Source organism: Lissotriton helveticus, chromosome 8 (assembly GCF_964261635.1).
Source record: "Lissotriton helveticus chromosome 8, aLisHel1.1, whole genome shotgun sequence".
Taxonomy (NCBI): Eukaryota; Metazoa; Chordata; class Amphibia; order Caudata; family Salamandridae; genus Lissotriton; species Lissotriton helveticus.
This window is the reverse complement of record NC_136069.1, coordinates 1,720,538,344-1,720,555,047: the sequence shown is the minus strand read 5'-3', so window position 1 is coordinate 1,720,555,047 and position 16,704 is coordinate 1,720,538,344. Positions and strand designations below refer to the sequence as shown.

Genomic DNA, 16,704 nt, shown 5'->3' with positions numbered 1-16,704 from the left:
GACTCCTCTCTAACAACAGACCCCTCTCTATGGACAGACTCTTCTCTATGGACAGACTCCTCTCTATGGACAGACTCCTCTCTATGGACAGACTCTTCTCTATGGACAGACTCCTCTCTATGGATAGACTCCTCTCTATGGACAGACTCCTCTCAATGGACAGACACCTCTCTATGGACAGACTCCTCTCTATGTCAGACACCTCTCTCTGGACAGACTCCTCTTTATGGACAGACTCCTCTCTATGGACAGACTCTTCTCTATGGACAGACTCCTCTCTATGGACAGACTCCTCTCTATGGACAGATCCCTCTCTATGGACAGACTCCTCTTTATGGACAGACTCCTCTCTATGGACAGACTCCTCTCTATGGACAGACTCCTCTCTATGGACAGACTCCTCTCTAAGGACAGACTCCTCTCTATGGACAGACTCCTCTCTATGGATAGACTCCTCTCTATGGACAGACTCCTCTCTAACAACAGACCCCTCTCTATGGACAGACTCTTCTCTATGGACAGACTCCTCTCTATGGATAGACTCCTCTCTATGGACAGACTCCTCTCTATGGACAGACTCCTCTCTATAGACAGACTCCTCTCTATGGACAGACTACTCTCTCTAGACAGACTCCTCTCTATGGACAGACTCCTCTCTATGGACAGACTCTTCTCTATGGACAGACCCCTCTCTATGGACAGACTCCTCTCTATGGACAGACTCCTCTCTATGGACAGACTCCTCTCTACAGACAGACTCCTCTCTATGGACAGACTCCTCTCTATGGACAGACCCCTCTCTATGGACAGACCCCTCTCTATGGACAGACCCCTCTATATGGACAGACTCCTCTCTACAGACAGACTCCTCTCTACAGACTCCTCTCTATGGACAGACTCCTCTCTATGGACAGACTCCTCTCTATAGACAGACTCCTCTCTATGGACAGACTACTCTCTCTAGACAGACTCCTCTCTATGGACAGACTCCTCCCTATGGACAGACCCCTCTCTATGGACAGACTCCTCTCTATGGACAGACTCCTCCCTATGGACAGACTCCTTTCTATGAACAGACTCCTCTCTATGGACAGACTCCTCTATATGGACAGACTGCTCTCTATGGACAGACTGCTCTCTATGGACAGAATGCACAGTTTTGAACACAAGCTACTCACAATCTCTGTAATTTAATATATGATAGCGTAATCTTAAAACATTTATTTTGAGTTGTGAGTAGAACATATGAATTCCTTTATTGTTGAATTTCCTCTGGGTCTGACGTGAACTGTAAACTCATGAGAACCATAGACCCCTCTCCCTGGACAGACTCAGGGATCTCACCTTGGTGTTCAGTTGTAGAGACCTCAGTCGCTGAAGCTTCTCAGTGTGGGTTGAGCTTGAGTTCCCCCCGTGACAGCTTCTCCAGAAGAGCTTCTCTCAGGTCTGCAGGGGTCTCACGTGAGAGCTTCTCAACCCCCAGGCTGTGGAGCAAAAGCAGGTGCGTCAGTCGGACCCGGGGTAACTCACCCACAGGGATTTCATTCAAACTCTAAGCCCCCCCTCCCTGAGGGCCGCCTCTGGCACACGCCCTGCAGAGGAGCCCCTGTGTCCGTCTGTCATGTCCAGACCCCACCCAGGACGCGCCGCCCAATCAAACCCATGTCTGGAGCCGCACCGGAGTCTATGAAACCACACGCAGGAGCCTTGGTGCAGCGCACACCCTGGACTGATGCGCTTCAAGGCGCTCTTAGATGTGATGATGAAAGAACAGGAGACTCAGTGCAAGAAAGGCGTCACTTAGGATCGCACCCCACAAGAAAGAGAGCGTTACCCCAGTTAAGCCAAAAGGGACCGGGCGGTTATAGCTCACAAAGAACAAGATTCCCTTTTGTGCCGCTGACCTCGAGTAGGATACACTGAACCAGGTCACACGACCCAATGCTCGATGTCTAACAAGGCTATTTGAACAAAATCATTTTCATTGCATACATCTAAAAGCAATGGATAATATACAATGAATTTTTTAAAAGAATTGTTTGTAAACACAGACTCTCTTGGTTCAGTGCTCACTCTCACATCAGGATACATTGATTAATATTCAGTGAGGCCAAGGTTCATAATCAATTAGAAACCTAAGTCACTATATTTCTGCTTTTAATCAGAAAGTAAAATGTAAAAAGTCTGTGGAGACCGGGTGGAAAGTCACTTAGAGACCCTTGGTCTATATATTTAGTTTTAGTTCAATCTAAAGAAAGTGAAACATATGGAGTCTCACCAAAATGTCTTTTAACAGAGAAATTCCAGGTGTGCAGACATATTTTTAATCGCTTTGCACCTTTACAAAGATATGCTTTCTTCAATTAATCTCCAATGTAGTATCCTAAAGATAATGAACCCATTGTTAGTGTCACCTCACTAATGGAGCATTGACATTATCGCTCAGGATCACACAATCTGCTCACGCAGGAAAGCTGGGAGTGAACGTTATATGTTTTTATTCCGTCTCAAAAGCCAACAGACATTCTGTCTCACAGATCTGTCTGCTTTCTGTCTAACAGACCTACTTACATTCTGACTCACAAATCTACACACTGACTGTCAGGGGCCCGCTGCACCAGCTGGCAAATTAATGGCTCAACCGCTGCGCTTGCTGCCTACATGCCACCCGCTCACAGACAGACACACAGCCTCACAGACACAGAAGCACACACAGGTACACACAGACGCACAGACAGACACACAGCCTCACAGACACAGAAGCACACACAGGTACACACAGACGCACAGACGCACACACTAGGGGGAATCTCACACTTCCAGCAGTGATGTCATGACAGTGACGAGCAGCTGTCATTGGGCTGTCAAGAGGATGAGACCGGACTTTAAGGAACCATTAAGGGTCTTCCCCCGCCTCACACCCCCTTCAAGTTACGCCCCTGACCATATACTACTTATGGGCAGATCTGCGCCGTTGTTGACATTTTACTCCAAATACCTGAAAAACAAGCTTTAAAGTCTGCCCTTCTGCACCATTAGAGGGGCTTGTTCCACACTCACTTCTCTCTCGGACTTGGGTCCCCCCCTTCACAACCCTCACTTATTGCACACCTTGTATTGTCATGGAACGGATGTGCGTTTTTCACATTATAAAATATATATGTGTGAGCCCCACCTACGATGTATATTTAGAAATCAGTGACGTGATAAGAACTGCTCAGCTCTGTACCTCAGTGTCTGTAGTTTGCAGTTTGGATGTCTGAGGCCTTCACACAACTTCTTCACTCCAGCGTCTCCCAGCTCATCATTGCCGCGCAGGTCGAGCTCTGTGAGAGATGTGTTTGTTTCCAGGGCAGAGGCGAGGTCTCCGCAGCATGAACCGGTGAGGGAGCAGCTCCACAACCTGCAGGAGACAAGAGATATGGAGAGGAGTAAAGCAGAGCACAGACAGGGGCGTCACAGCTTCAGTTTCATCTTCATTTCCTTCCTGTCCTTGACTTACTCCCCTCTAGCGACACACCCAGGGGCGGTTTCTTTATTAGCGCGTCAGGGCTCAATAGAAATAACAGCCATCACGTTACCACAAAGTAGTAAGGAATGTATATTTATTGCCACATATGTAGATAGAAACTAGAGCGAAGCTCCGTAAGAAAAACGCCATTTGTGTGTTGAAAACTCTCCGCCTCCTGTGATGCGCCGTGCACGGCGTCTCGCGTGCATAAAGGCCATTATTAGTCCCGTGCTTGCAGGTGTGGGTTTCATTAATGGGGAACTACTGCTCAGGACCCACAACACAGTCAGTACCCTTGTTATACTACTGAAAAGGGCCCACAACACAGTCAGTACCCTTGTTATACTCCTGGCCAGGGCCCACAACACAGTCAGTACCCTTGTTATACTCCTGGCCAGGGCCCACAACACAGTCAGTACCCTTGTTATACTACTGGCCAGGGCCCACAATACAGTCAGTACCCTTGTTATACTCCTGGCCAGGGCCCACAACACAGTCAGTACCCTTTTTATACTACAGCCCAGGGCCCACAACACAGTCAGTACCCTTGTTATACTACTGGCCAGGGCCCACAACACAGTCAGTACCCTTGTTATACTACTGGCCAGGGCCCACAACACAGTCAGTACCCTTGTTATACTACTGCCCAGGACCCACAACACAGTCAGTACCCTTGTTATACTACTGCCCAGGACCCACAACACAGTCAGTACCCTTGTTATACTCCTAGCCAGGGCCCACAACACAGTCAGTACCCTTGTTATACTCCTGGCCAGGGCCCACAACACAGTCAGTACCCTTGTTATACTACTGCCCAGGACCACAACACAGTCAGTACCCTTGTTATACTACTGTCCAGGGCCCACAGCACAGTCAGTACCCTTGTTATACTACTGGCCAGGGCCCACAACACAGTCAGTACCCTTGTTAAACTACTGCCCAGGACCCACAACACAGTCAGTACCCTTGTTATACTACAGGCCAGGGCCCACAACACAGTCAGTACCCTTGTTATACTGCTGGCCAGGGCCCACAGTACAGTCAGTACCCTTGATATACTACTGGCCAGGGCCCACAGCACAGTCAGTACCCTTGCTATACTACAGGCCAGGGTCCACAACACAGTCAGTACCCTTGTTATACTCCTGGCCAGGGCCCACAACACAGTCAGTACCCTTGTTATACTACTGGCCAGGGCCCACAGCACAGTCAGTACCCTTGTTATACTACTGGCCAGGGCCCACAGTACAGTCAGTACCCTTGATATACTACTGGCCAGGGCCCACAGCACAGTCAGTACCCTTGCTATACTACTGGCCAGGGCCCACAACACAGTCAGTACCCTTGTTATACAACTGCCCAGGGCCCACAACACAGTCAGTACCCTTGTTATACTACTGGCCAGGGCCCACAACACAGTCAGTACCCTTGTTATACTACTGCCCAGGACCCACGACACAGTCAGTACCCTTGTTATACTACTGGCCAGGGCCCACAGCACAGTCAGTACCCTTGCTATACTACTGGCCAGGGCCCATAACACAGTCAGTACCCTTGTTATACTATTGGCCAGGACCCACGACACAGTCAGTACACTTGTTACACTACTGGCCAGGGCCCACAACACAGTCAGTACACTTGTTATACTACTGGCCAGGGCCCACAACACCTTAGTACCCTTGTTATACTACTGGCCAGGGCCCACAACACAGTCAGTACCCTTGTTATACTCCTGGCCAGGGCCCACAACACAGTCAGTACCCTTTTTATACTACAGCCCAGGGCCCACAACACAGTCAGTACCCTTGTTATACTACTGACCAGGGCCCACAACACAGTCAGTACCCTTGTTATACTCCTGGCCAGGGCCCACAACACAGTCAGTACCCTTGTTATACTACTGCCCAGGACCACAACACAGTCAGTACCCTTGTTATACTACTGGCCAGGGCCCACAACACAGTCAGTACCCTTGTTATACTACTGCCCAGGACCCACAACACAGTCAGTACCCTTGTTATACTACTGCCCAGGACCACAACACAGTCAGTACCCTTGTTATACTACTGCCCAGGACCCACAACACAGTCAGTACCCTTGTTATACTCCTAGCCAAGGCCCACAACACAGTCAGTACCCTTGTTATACTCCTGGCCAGGGCCCACAACAGTCAGTACCCTTGTTATACTACTGACCAGGACCACAACACAGTCAGTACCCTTGTTATACTACTGGCCAGGGCCCACAACACAGTCAGTACCCTTGTTATACTACAGGCCAGGGCCCACAACACAGTCAGTACCCTTGTTATACTCCTGGCCAGGGCCCACAACACAGTCATTACCCTTGTTATACTACTGGCCAGGGCCCACAGCACAGTCAGTACCCTTGTTATACTACTGGCCAGGGCCCACAGTACAGTCAGTACCCTTGTTATACTACTGGCCAGGGCCCACAGCACAGTCAGTACCCTTGATATACTACTCGCCAGGGCCCACAGCATAGTCAGTACCCTTGCTATACTACTGGCCAGGGCCCACAACACAGTCAGTACCCTTGTTATACTACTGCCCAGGACCACAACACAGTCAGGACCCTTGTTATACTACTGGCCAGGACCCACGACACAGTCAGTACCCTTGTTATACTACTGGCCAGGGCCCACAGCACAGTCAGTACCCTTGCTATACTACTGGCCAGGGCCCATAACACAGTCAGTACCCTTGTTATACTATTGGCCTGGACCCACGACACAGTCAGTACACTTGTTATACTACTGGCCAGGGCCCACAACACAGTCAGTACACTTTTTATACTACTGGCCAGGGCCCACAACACAGTCAGTTCCCTTGTTATACTACTGGCCAGGACCCACGACACAGTCAGTACACTTGTTATACTACTGGCCAGGGCCCACAGCACAGTCAGTACCCTTGCTATACTACTGGCCACGGCCCACGACACAGTCAGTACCCTTGTTTAACTACTGGCCAGGGCCCACAACACAGTCAGTACCCTTGTTATACTACTGGCCAGGACCCACGACACAGTCAGTACACTTGTTATACTACTGGCCAGGACCCACGACACAGTCAGTACACTTGTTATACTACTGGCCAGGGCCCACAACACAGTCAGTACCCTTGTTATACTACTGGCCAGGACCCACGATACAGTCAGTACCTTTGTTATACTACTGGCCAGGGCCCACAGCACAGTCAGTACCCTTGCTATACTACTGGCCAGGGCCCACAACACAGTCAGTACCCTTGTTATACTATTGGCCAGGACCCATGACACAGTCAGTACACTTGTTATACTACTGGCCAGGACCCACAACACAGTCAGTACACTTGTTATACTACTGGCCAGGGCCCACAACACAGTCAGTACACTTGTTATACTACTGGCCAGGGCCCACAACACAGTCAGTACCCTTGTTATGCTACTGGCCAGAACCCACGACACAGTCAGTACACTTGTTATACTACTGGCCAGGGCCCACAACACAGTCAGTACCCTTGTTATACTACTGGCCAGGACGCACGACACAGTCAGTACCCTTGATATACTACTGGCCAGGACCCACGACACAGTCAGTACACTTGTTATACTACTGGCCAGGACCCACGACACAGTCAGTACCCTTGCTATACTACTGGCCAGGGCCCACAAAACAGTCAGTACCCTTGTTATACTATTGGCCAGGACCCACGACACAGTCAGTACCCTTGTTATACTCTTGGTCAGGGCCCACAACACAGTCAGTACACTTGTTATACTACTGGCCAGGACCCACGACACAGTCAGTACACTTGTTATACTACTGACCAGGGCCCACAACACAGTCAGTACCCTTGTTATACTACGGCCCCTGACCCACAACACAGCCAGTACCCTTGTTATACTACTGGCCAGGACCCACGACACAGTCAGTACCCTTGCTATACTACTGGCCAGGGCCCACAACACAGTCAGTACCCTTGTTATACTATTGGCCAGGACCCACGACACAGTCAGTACCCTTGTTATACTCTTGGTCAGGGCCCACAACACAGTCAGTACACTTGTTATACTACTGGCCAGGACCCACGACACAGTCAGTACACTTGTTATACTACTGACCAGGGCCCACAACACAGTCAGTACCCTTGTTATACTACGGCCCCTGACCCACAACACAGTCAGTACCCTTGTTATACTGATAGAGCAAGAATTTGCATCGCGACTTGCTCGAGTCAAGAACCTCGAATCTTTTATAATCCTATAATCCAATTTGTTCGTTTTACTAATTTTACGTATTTTTGAATATGCGTGTGTATCATAGTGATGCTTGCCTATGTGTTTCATTAATATGAATAACCCTTGTATATAATAATGGCCGCTGCTTGAATTTTGCTTCTGCGCATGCGTTAGACACACTCACGTGATGTGACGTAGTTGCAGTTCTGGAGGGAAAGGGTGCGCATGCGTAATAGCCATAAAATGGCTGTCATTGTAATAACGTGGTGAAGCTTGCACCGCTGCTCTTGTGTTATTGTCTGTTGCACTTACCCTTAATTGCATAGTATATTTTTATAAGTAAGAAATATAAAGTAGTTATTCATGATATATGGTACATTCATTCATTTCTATGTTTTAATTTGTTTTCGCTTACTTTTCATGTATCGCGGGAAATGGGGGTCTGAATGTACCAAGAGCCATCTTGAAGGTCCCTTCCCCGCATGCTCACGCAGCCCGGGAGAGATGTAGCCTTGAGCAGTGGAACTCAGCCAGCTGGCAGCCACAGTCAAGATGCTCCTGAGAAAATGACCTGCGACCCAGCAGGACGGAGTTGGCTGTACCCAAGTTGAAACATTTGTTAATATTTCATTGTATTCCAAAGATTTGTCTCATGAGTACCCCAATCTTGTTAGGCGGTACCCTAGAATGTAAATTAGGTCTTAGAAAAGTCTGTTCTGATTGGTGTGTTAACCCATCCTACCTTAGAACCAATCGAAATTGGGGATTCTGACACTTTGTAACATTGGGGGGTGGCGCACTGACCCGAAAACAGTATAACTAGCCTAGGTTCACCTAGGGAATTTGTCCGACTTGTCTGAATTAGCTGACCTGTCACTGACCCAACGCACTCAATAGGTGACCGAATTTACGGAGCGCTGCGGAGCACTCTGTCCGAATTTGACCATAGACTCAAAGGTTTTACTAAACCTTAAGTGCTGGCGGAGCACTTTGCTGGAAAGTTCGCTAACCCAATCGGGGTTCTGACCGGTAGCTGCAGAGAGGGGGAGCGCAGGCGTTGCTTCTGAACTGCGGGTGCTGGTCGTGTCCTGGTGGTCCGGTCCTGATCCTAATCTGGTTTTCCTGTCCTGTCCTGTGGTGTCCATTCTGCACCTGCTGTCCCATTGATGACTATCCTTCCTTGGGGTATTTCCTGTCCTTAACTGACCCGTGGCCAGGGTTGGTCTTCACACCAGTCTAGGTAAATATCTCACTGAAACGCTAAACTGCACCTTTCTATTTTTCTGTCTTTGCTTCAATAAAGACATACCTTTGCATACGATAATTTTCCATGCTTTCCGCAACCATTGCATATCATAAAGTCAGTTGCATTTAATTTCATAGCGTGTTCCTATGTTACCCTACCTTTTAGAAATCATTTTCTCCATTGCAGTTTGCAATCTTCTGATGTGGTCTATAATTTTCTCTTATAAAACTGACTAAAGTAATTTTCTAGATTTATAGCGTGTTCCCTTTATCATTCCTTCCTATCAATGTATAGGATCACTGAGTTTACTCCAACTTTAAGTATTTCCCAATAGTGTAACTCTAGTACTTGCATAAGTTTGCCCATTTATAGAGGTCCATTCTTGAATTACATTTTTTTACTCTACTTAGCATGTTCCCTGTTCACTATTATTTAGAAAAACCCAAATGATTGCCCTTACATTGTTCCTTTATGGTTATATGATTTTTGTTATCTTGATTATCGACTGCCTTTTAACTGTAAGCCTAATGCTCTTAGAAGACGAATTCTAGATAAAAATCTTAAAACTTCCCAGTTGTCCGTGGTCATTTTATGAAATATCAAGGTTTATAAAGTTGGGTTTGTATTTTGCCTGCCTTTCTTTACAGCTAGCTCCCTGATTCATCGTGTCATTAGGTACCCGTAACGGTGGATGGTAAGTCGGGTACACCTGAAACAATCGAACGGACTCATGGTTATTGGTAGTAGATTGTAAGGTCACCTGATTAATGCAGATGGAGAATTAAAGTATATGGGCCCAAAACCAAGTGGTGAAATTATTGGTCGGGTGACCTGCGATCTCTATCAATACTACTGGCCAGGACCCACAGCACAGTCAGTACCCTTGTGGGACGAGGTGTTTATTCACAAAATAAAATAGTATATTGAAAAATAGACCAACATCACATATTGGGTACTTTTCAGGTGTTCATATTTTGAAGTGCGGACATAAGATAAGGGATACACGGCACAAGTGTGAATTTCCCAGGACGGTGTGAGTAATCCCTCTTTATATATGTAATTAGATTACAAAAGCACTCCTCATTGTCAATGTTTAACTCTTAATGTTGGCTCCTGGGTAAGTATTCATTTATCTCCACTAGGTCTCACCCTATAGTGGTGCTTTCCGTAGCTCGGCTGTGCTGATAAACTTCTGACCCAAAATAGCGAATTTGGGGTCAAGGGCTTACTGCTGTTCACCTGCAGGTGGGTTCTGTTTTCTTACAATCACCCGACCTCGGGATTGTTATGGAATTACTATGAAATGTTGTTTTGTTGGAAGTTAACATTTTTCACCAAAGTTCCTGTCACGGATATTGTTTCTCTTGCCTGTCTTGATGCTTGTACACGTCACTTGAGACGCTGATATTTGGTAATAAACACAGTATTTGTCTTTTTAATGTGTATTCCTGCCCGATCTACACGCAGGCATCTGTGGGGCTGTCAGAGAAGTGTGTTCATCCAGGGTGGAGACAGACACGTCTCCACCGCGGTCAAGCTATGGTCGGCCTGCTTTCAAATTCAGCGTTCAGCCATAATGTTGGCGGTAAGAACTCCTCGTCACAACAGAGTATGCTCATCGCCAACATTTAAATCAGGCCTAAGTCTATGAGTCTGACTCAGATAATCCGTTTCTGGGTTTGTGGTTCATTCAGCAAAGGGTGAACTTATCTCCAGAGACAAAAAGTTCAGATTATAAAGAAAGATCTGATCAGTTTTGAGAAACAACAAATTCTCTCTTCAAATGTTACCCGTGATAGTGCGTTTGTTGCCTCCATCTATTTAAATGTAAATGTAAATGTAAATGTCGCCTATGGAATGCTGTGGAACCCCTCCTGGCTTTCCCTGTGAAGTGTCCACTCCTGGGCTCCCCCAGGGTGAAGCCAGGCATCCTTAGCGCTGTTGGGGCCGGTGTTTAGAATAGGCACCGAGGCGAGAATTAACAGGTCCGAGGAAATTGAGCCCGAGAACCCGCCGAGGCGGGAATCGAACCCTGGTCCCGGGCCAGACCTCTGCATCAGGGTCTGCCGCTCTAACCATTGAGCCATGTTTCCTGCCCCTCTTCACTCCCATCTGTTGAGCGTTTCAAGGCGCTACATTTGAGACAGACCCTCTCGGACTCAGCTTTAATTTCAGTGTCGGAAGATGCGAGCGAGGTTTGTTCTACCGAGTGGAGGCTTCTAATGGAAGACGTATTATTGGCCCGGTTCCTGATATCTCGTTACAGTTAAATACAAGCGAGTGAGGCCGGAGGCTCGAGGGGGACAGGTCGTAACGGGAGGAAGTTGTTCTTGAGAAGAGACTCGACGCAAATGACCCCGTCAGAGCTTTCAGCAGGTTCCTTCGACACAAAAATAATATCCCTCCTCCTTTGACTGTGATCCTCAGAATGTAAGTGCGACCCTGGCTCGTGGGCACCTGTGTCCGGGTCTGGTGGCGCAGTGGACTCATGCATCCACTGCAGGGGCCTGGGTTCGACCTCATGGTCACAGGTTCTAATCACAGAGGGTACACTCAACCTTTCATCCGTCTGAGGTCGATAAAATGAGTACCATTGAGGTGGGTAACAATATACATCTGTTTTTCAGCGCCTTGAGACCCTTGGGTGATACGTGAGCTTTACAAATACACATGTGATGTGATGTTATGACCCTTCCAGGAGGTGCGGGTGCAAACTGTTCCCACCTGCTGCTGAGATTCAAGTGCAACATTCAGGATGGAAACCATGTGAGATAGCTCAGTCGGTAATGCACATGTCCGAGTTCTTTGGGTAACCTGCAGCCATTCATTTCAACGCTGTGTGTTTTCAGTGGCCCTGCAGCCATGGGAGGGGCCCAACAGGCAGAGGAGTGTGGACAAGGAATTATTCCCAGCGCTTCCTCTGATGCCTGGGTGCTCTTGCGCACATCTGTCCCCCCTACGGGCTCTGCGATGCAGTTCTACAGAAAAGAAGCATCAGCTTCTCAGCTGCAATGAGGGGCCACGAGCAGCCGAGGGTCCAGGGAGGGGGTCTCCCCGTCACCCTGCACCCTCCATCAGAGATGCACAGAACTGCCTGAGGGGGGGGGTGTTAGTTTACAGTGCAGTGGGCAGGGTGCAGTGTGACTGCCGTGTGAAGTGGGGCAGGGAGGCTTCTGGAATGAGGATGGAGGGCAGAAGAGCAGTGAGGGGGCAGTGCTGCAGATGCAGGGGGGAGAGGTGGCAGACAGCAGGAGTTGTAGTGTTCAGGGGGTGTCCTCTAATGTAGGTCAGCTGTGCTGACAGGGTGCTGAGAGAGACTGCGGATGCAGTGTTGGCGGGAGGACAGTGGTGGCGCTGTGCTGTGGGTGCAGTGTTGGTGGGACGACAGTGGTGGACCTGTGCTGCGGATGCAGTGTTGGCGGGAGGACAGTGGTGGCGCTGTGCTGTGGGTGCAGTGTTGGCGGGAGGACAGTGGTGGCACTGTGCTGTAGATGCAGTGTTGGAAGGAGGACAGTGGTGGCGCTGTGCTGCGGATGCAGTGTTGGCGGGAGGACAGTGCTGGACCTGTGCTGCGGATGCAGTGCTGGCAGGACAGGAGGACAGTGCTGGTGGTGTACTGTGGATACAGTGTTGGCAGGAGGACAGTGGTGGCGCTGAGCTGCGGATGCAGTGCTGGTAGGACAGGAGGACAGTGGTGGTGCTGTGCTATGGATGCAGTGTTGGCAGGAGGACAGTGGTGGACCTGTGCTGCGGATGCAGTGCTGGCAGGAGAACAGTGGTGGCGCTGTACTGCGGATGCAGTGCTGGCAGGACAGGAGGACAGTGCTGGTGGTGTACTGTGGATACAGTGTTGTCAGGAGGACAGTGGTGGCGCTGTGCTGCGGATGCAGTGCTGGCAGGAGAACAGTGGTGGCGCTGTACTGCGGATGCAGTGCTGGCAGGACAGGAGGACAGTGCTGGTGGTGTACTGTGGATACAGTGTTGGCAGGAGGACAGTGCTGGACCTGTGCTGCGGATGCAGTGCTGGCAGGACAGGAGGACAGTGCTGGTGGTGTACTGTGGATACAGTGTTGGCAGGAGGACAGTGGTGGCGCTGAGCTGCGGATGCAGTGCTGGTAGGACAGGAGGACAGTGGTGGTGCTGTGCTATGGATGCAGTGTTGGCAGGAGGACAGTGGTGGACCTGTGCTGCGGATGCAGTGCTGGCAGGAGAACAGTGGTGGCGCTGTGCTGCGGATGCAGTGCTGGCAGGACAGGAGGACAGTGCTGGTGGTGTACTGTGGATACAGTGTTGGCAGGAGGACAGTGGTGGCGCTGAGCTGCGGATGCAGTGTTGGCAGGAGGACAGTGGTGGACCTGTGCTGCGGATGCAGTGTTGGCAGGAGGACAGTGGTGGCGCTGTGCTGTGGATGCAGTGTTGGCAGGAGGACAGTGGTGGACCTGTGCTGCGGATGCAGTGTTGGCAGGAGGACAGTGGTGGCGCTGTGCTGCGGATACAGTGTTGGCAGGAGGACAGTGGTGGCGCTGAGCTGCGGATGCAGTGTTGGCAGGAGGACAGTGGTGGACCTGTGCTGCGGATGCAGGGGGCAGGAGGACAGTGGTGGCGCTGTGCTGCGGATGCAGGGGGCAGGAGGACAGTGGTGGCGCTGTGCTGTGGATGCAGTGTTGGCGGACAGTGGTGGTGCTGTGCTACGGATGCAGTGTTGGCAGGAGGACAGTGGTGGTGCTGTGCTGTGGATGCAGGGGGCAGGAGGACAGTGGTGGACCTGTGCTGCGGATGCAGTGGGGGAAGGAGGACAGTGGTGGCGCTGTGCTGTGGATGCAGTGTTGGCAGGAGGACAGTGGTGGCGCTGTGCTGCGGATGCAGTGTTGGCAGGAGGACAGTGGTGGCGCTGTGCTGCGGATGCAGGGGGCAGGAGGACAGTGGTGGCGCTGTGCTGCGGATGCAGGGAGCAGTGGCTCACATGGGGGGGCATTGCTGGCTGCCCGGTGAACGGTAGCATGAACTTATCGCGCCTCTGTAGGACATCTTGCTCTCCAAGGAAGAGGTGTGGCGCAGCGGCTAGGGTGCCTGACTCCGGACTACGGGGTTCACGGTTTGATCCCCGGCGCCGGCTGCAGGTCAGCCCAGCACCGTGTGACTCTGGGCAATAGCTCGCTTAATCTTCCCGAGGGCCCCCAGCGCGATACACCTCTCCAGAGGTAGCTGTGCGCTTTCCAAATACTGGTATTTCAGTTCATTTCATTTCCCAGGAGCTGTGAAATGGCGCAGGATGTGACCGTGGACAGATATCGCGCTCGTTTGGTGAAAGTTTGCACAGTGTCCCATCCCCCCGCATGCACAGGTGTCTCCTAAGAGATAAAAAATATCTGTTAGTGACGTATGCCGTGTCCATGAAATACAAGCAACACACTGGCGTTCCATCGCTGACCAGATATCGCCTCTGGAAATATCGTGATACAAAAATATTGAATGGAATATTGATATATAAAATATTGTGACATGAATATCGATGTAAACAATATCCTATACTTATAATGGTGAATACAAAAATATCAGGAACAAATATTGTTGGCATTTATATCACTGTATACAATATCCTCTACGGACAGACTCCTCACTATGGACAGACTCCCACCTACAGACAGACCCTCGTTATGGACAGACTCCTCTCTACGGACAGACCCCTTTCTATGCTGAGACTCCTCTCTATGGACGAACCACTCTCTATGGAAGGACTGAAGACTCTGTCCGTAGACAGCAGTCTGTCCATAGTGTATATGGTGTCGACGATGTTTCGATCCCTATGCTGAGATGAGGGGATCATCCTCAGGACATTGTAATTCATACCTGTGTTAAATTTCCTTATCTACTTCAAGCCCAGATAGAAATTTAAAACATATCACATAGACAATACATCAACATGGATTGACAATTGGGGAAAAGGGGGAAGAAATATCGGGAGAAAAGAGGTATAAAAATGATATAAACATAATGTACATAATTAAGACAGGCATGTGTGACCAGTGAGTATCATAATACCGATCCATGTGACAGGGTGCCCTAATATCAACATAATTTACAATACATGTGGAATAAATTACATTACAAGAGGGTTGGACGAATTTCTCCGTGGAGGAACGATATGGTATGAGGGACATTTCAGCAGGTGTGGGAAGTCCCGTTTAAATAGATTCACACATGGCACGCACCTGAGAAGAATGCCCGTTGGTGCTACCGGACCTGCGCTGCTATGATGCGATAAATCGTAGCCAAGGCCAGTACCTTAGGAATTGTACATGGCCGAAGAACTGTGAAAAATCTAAAAAGTGCGGGCGCGGGTGAAATTAACAATGCCGAAAAGTATCAAGGAGTGCGGTGCAACAAGGCGGATCATGGCGCTAACCTACGAAAATGCCGGAGTGACAATAGTCGTATGTGGAGATAGCCGGTTAAGTTTAAAAAAAAACATTTATTCTGCAAGTGAAAGAGGCATATAGGGGCAGATTTACAAGCCCCTTGCGCCTCTTTAACGCCGCCGTTGCGTCACTTTTGTGACATAACAGCGGCGCAAAAGATGCGCCATGGTGCGGGGTATTTACAACGTGACGCATCTGGGAGATGCGTCACGTTGTAAAGCAGGGGGGTGTTCCGGAGCAGGAACACCTCCTAAAAGTGGCTGAGTGAAATCTACAAGATTTCACTCAGTCACTTTGGGGCCCATGCTGCGTCAAAACCCTGCGCCTGCTTGAAGCAGGCGTAAGGATTGAAGCAGCATTAACAAGATAGGGCACCCTAGAGCATTGTTGGAGCTGCGTCGCGCTTGCGATGCAACTCCAGCAATACGTCACTTTTCGGCACAGTTGCGTGACGCATCTGTGCCAGTTTTGCCCCATGGTGCCCCGCATAGTAAATGCGGCGCATCCATGGTGGCGGAGGCGTGGTGCACAATAAGTGGCGCATCCCTGCTGATATGCAGGGATGCGACACTTATTGTAAATATGCCCCATAGTGATTAAGACGCTACATGGAACATCGTGCAAGCAGCAGTGGCTGGTGGTGTCCTTACCGTCATACAACGGCGCGCTGCGTTCTCGATGCAGGTTTGCGATGAGAATCCGGTAGCTGGGGAGGGGGAATTAGAGTTAGGGAATGGAATGGAATGGGACCGTACTGAGGCATGCATTTTGGTGTCCTACGTGCCGCTTACCTTAGAATCTGTAAACTCTTGTTAAGGTGGCAGAATTTAGCCTAAGGAGAGAGAAACAAGGGGGAATGAGGAGCCGGTACGGCCGTCATAATTCATAAACTAGGGCAGATGGAAACAACCAGTACTCTTACCGTGTGGTTGATGAGCAGTGGTCCTAGAATGGGGTCCAAGCCGACAGTCGAGACGATGCTCAGAGTGACTGTACGCGGCTTGGAACTGAAACTCCATTAAGTTTGGGCCGATCATGTGACAGTGACCATGTGACTGGGTGAAGGTCAATAGCTCTTAGGCTAGGAGAAGTGAGCTAATGAGTCTGCCATTTTAGAAGGGTGCGAAGTGAAGGTCTCATGCTTCTGCATAGGGAGAGGTAAACTAATGAGGTGGCCATTTTGGAAGGTGTTGTTTAAGGCATGAATAAGTCCAACAAATTAGTGACTCATCCAACCACTACCAATAAAACAATTAAATTCCATACATATAGAGTTATACAGGACT

The 16,704-nt window shown here is 49.5% G+C and overlaps 1 protein-coding gene across 1 annotated transcript in view; it reads right to left on the bottom strand.

The window, feature by feature from the left end:
• Positions 1–3,195: 3,195 nt before the first annotated feature.
• The window catches only part of LOC144774147 (NACHT, LRR and PYD domains-containing protein 12-like), an 816,909-nt gene continuing 803,400 nt past the window's right edge, over positions 3,196–16,704 (bottom strand). The window contains exon 11 of the mRNA XM_078659166.1: positions 3,196–3,403. Within this exon, the coding sequence (XP_078515292.1) occupies positions 3,196–3,403 (208 nt within the window). The remainder of the gene's footprint in view (positions 3,404–16,704) is intronic.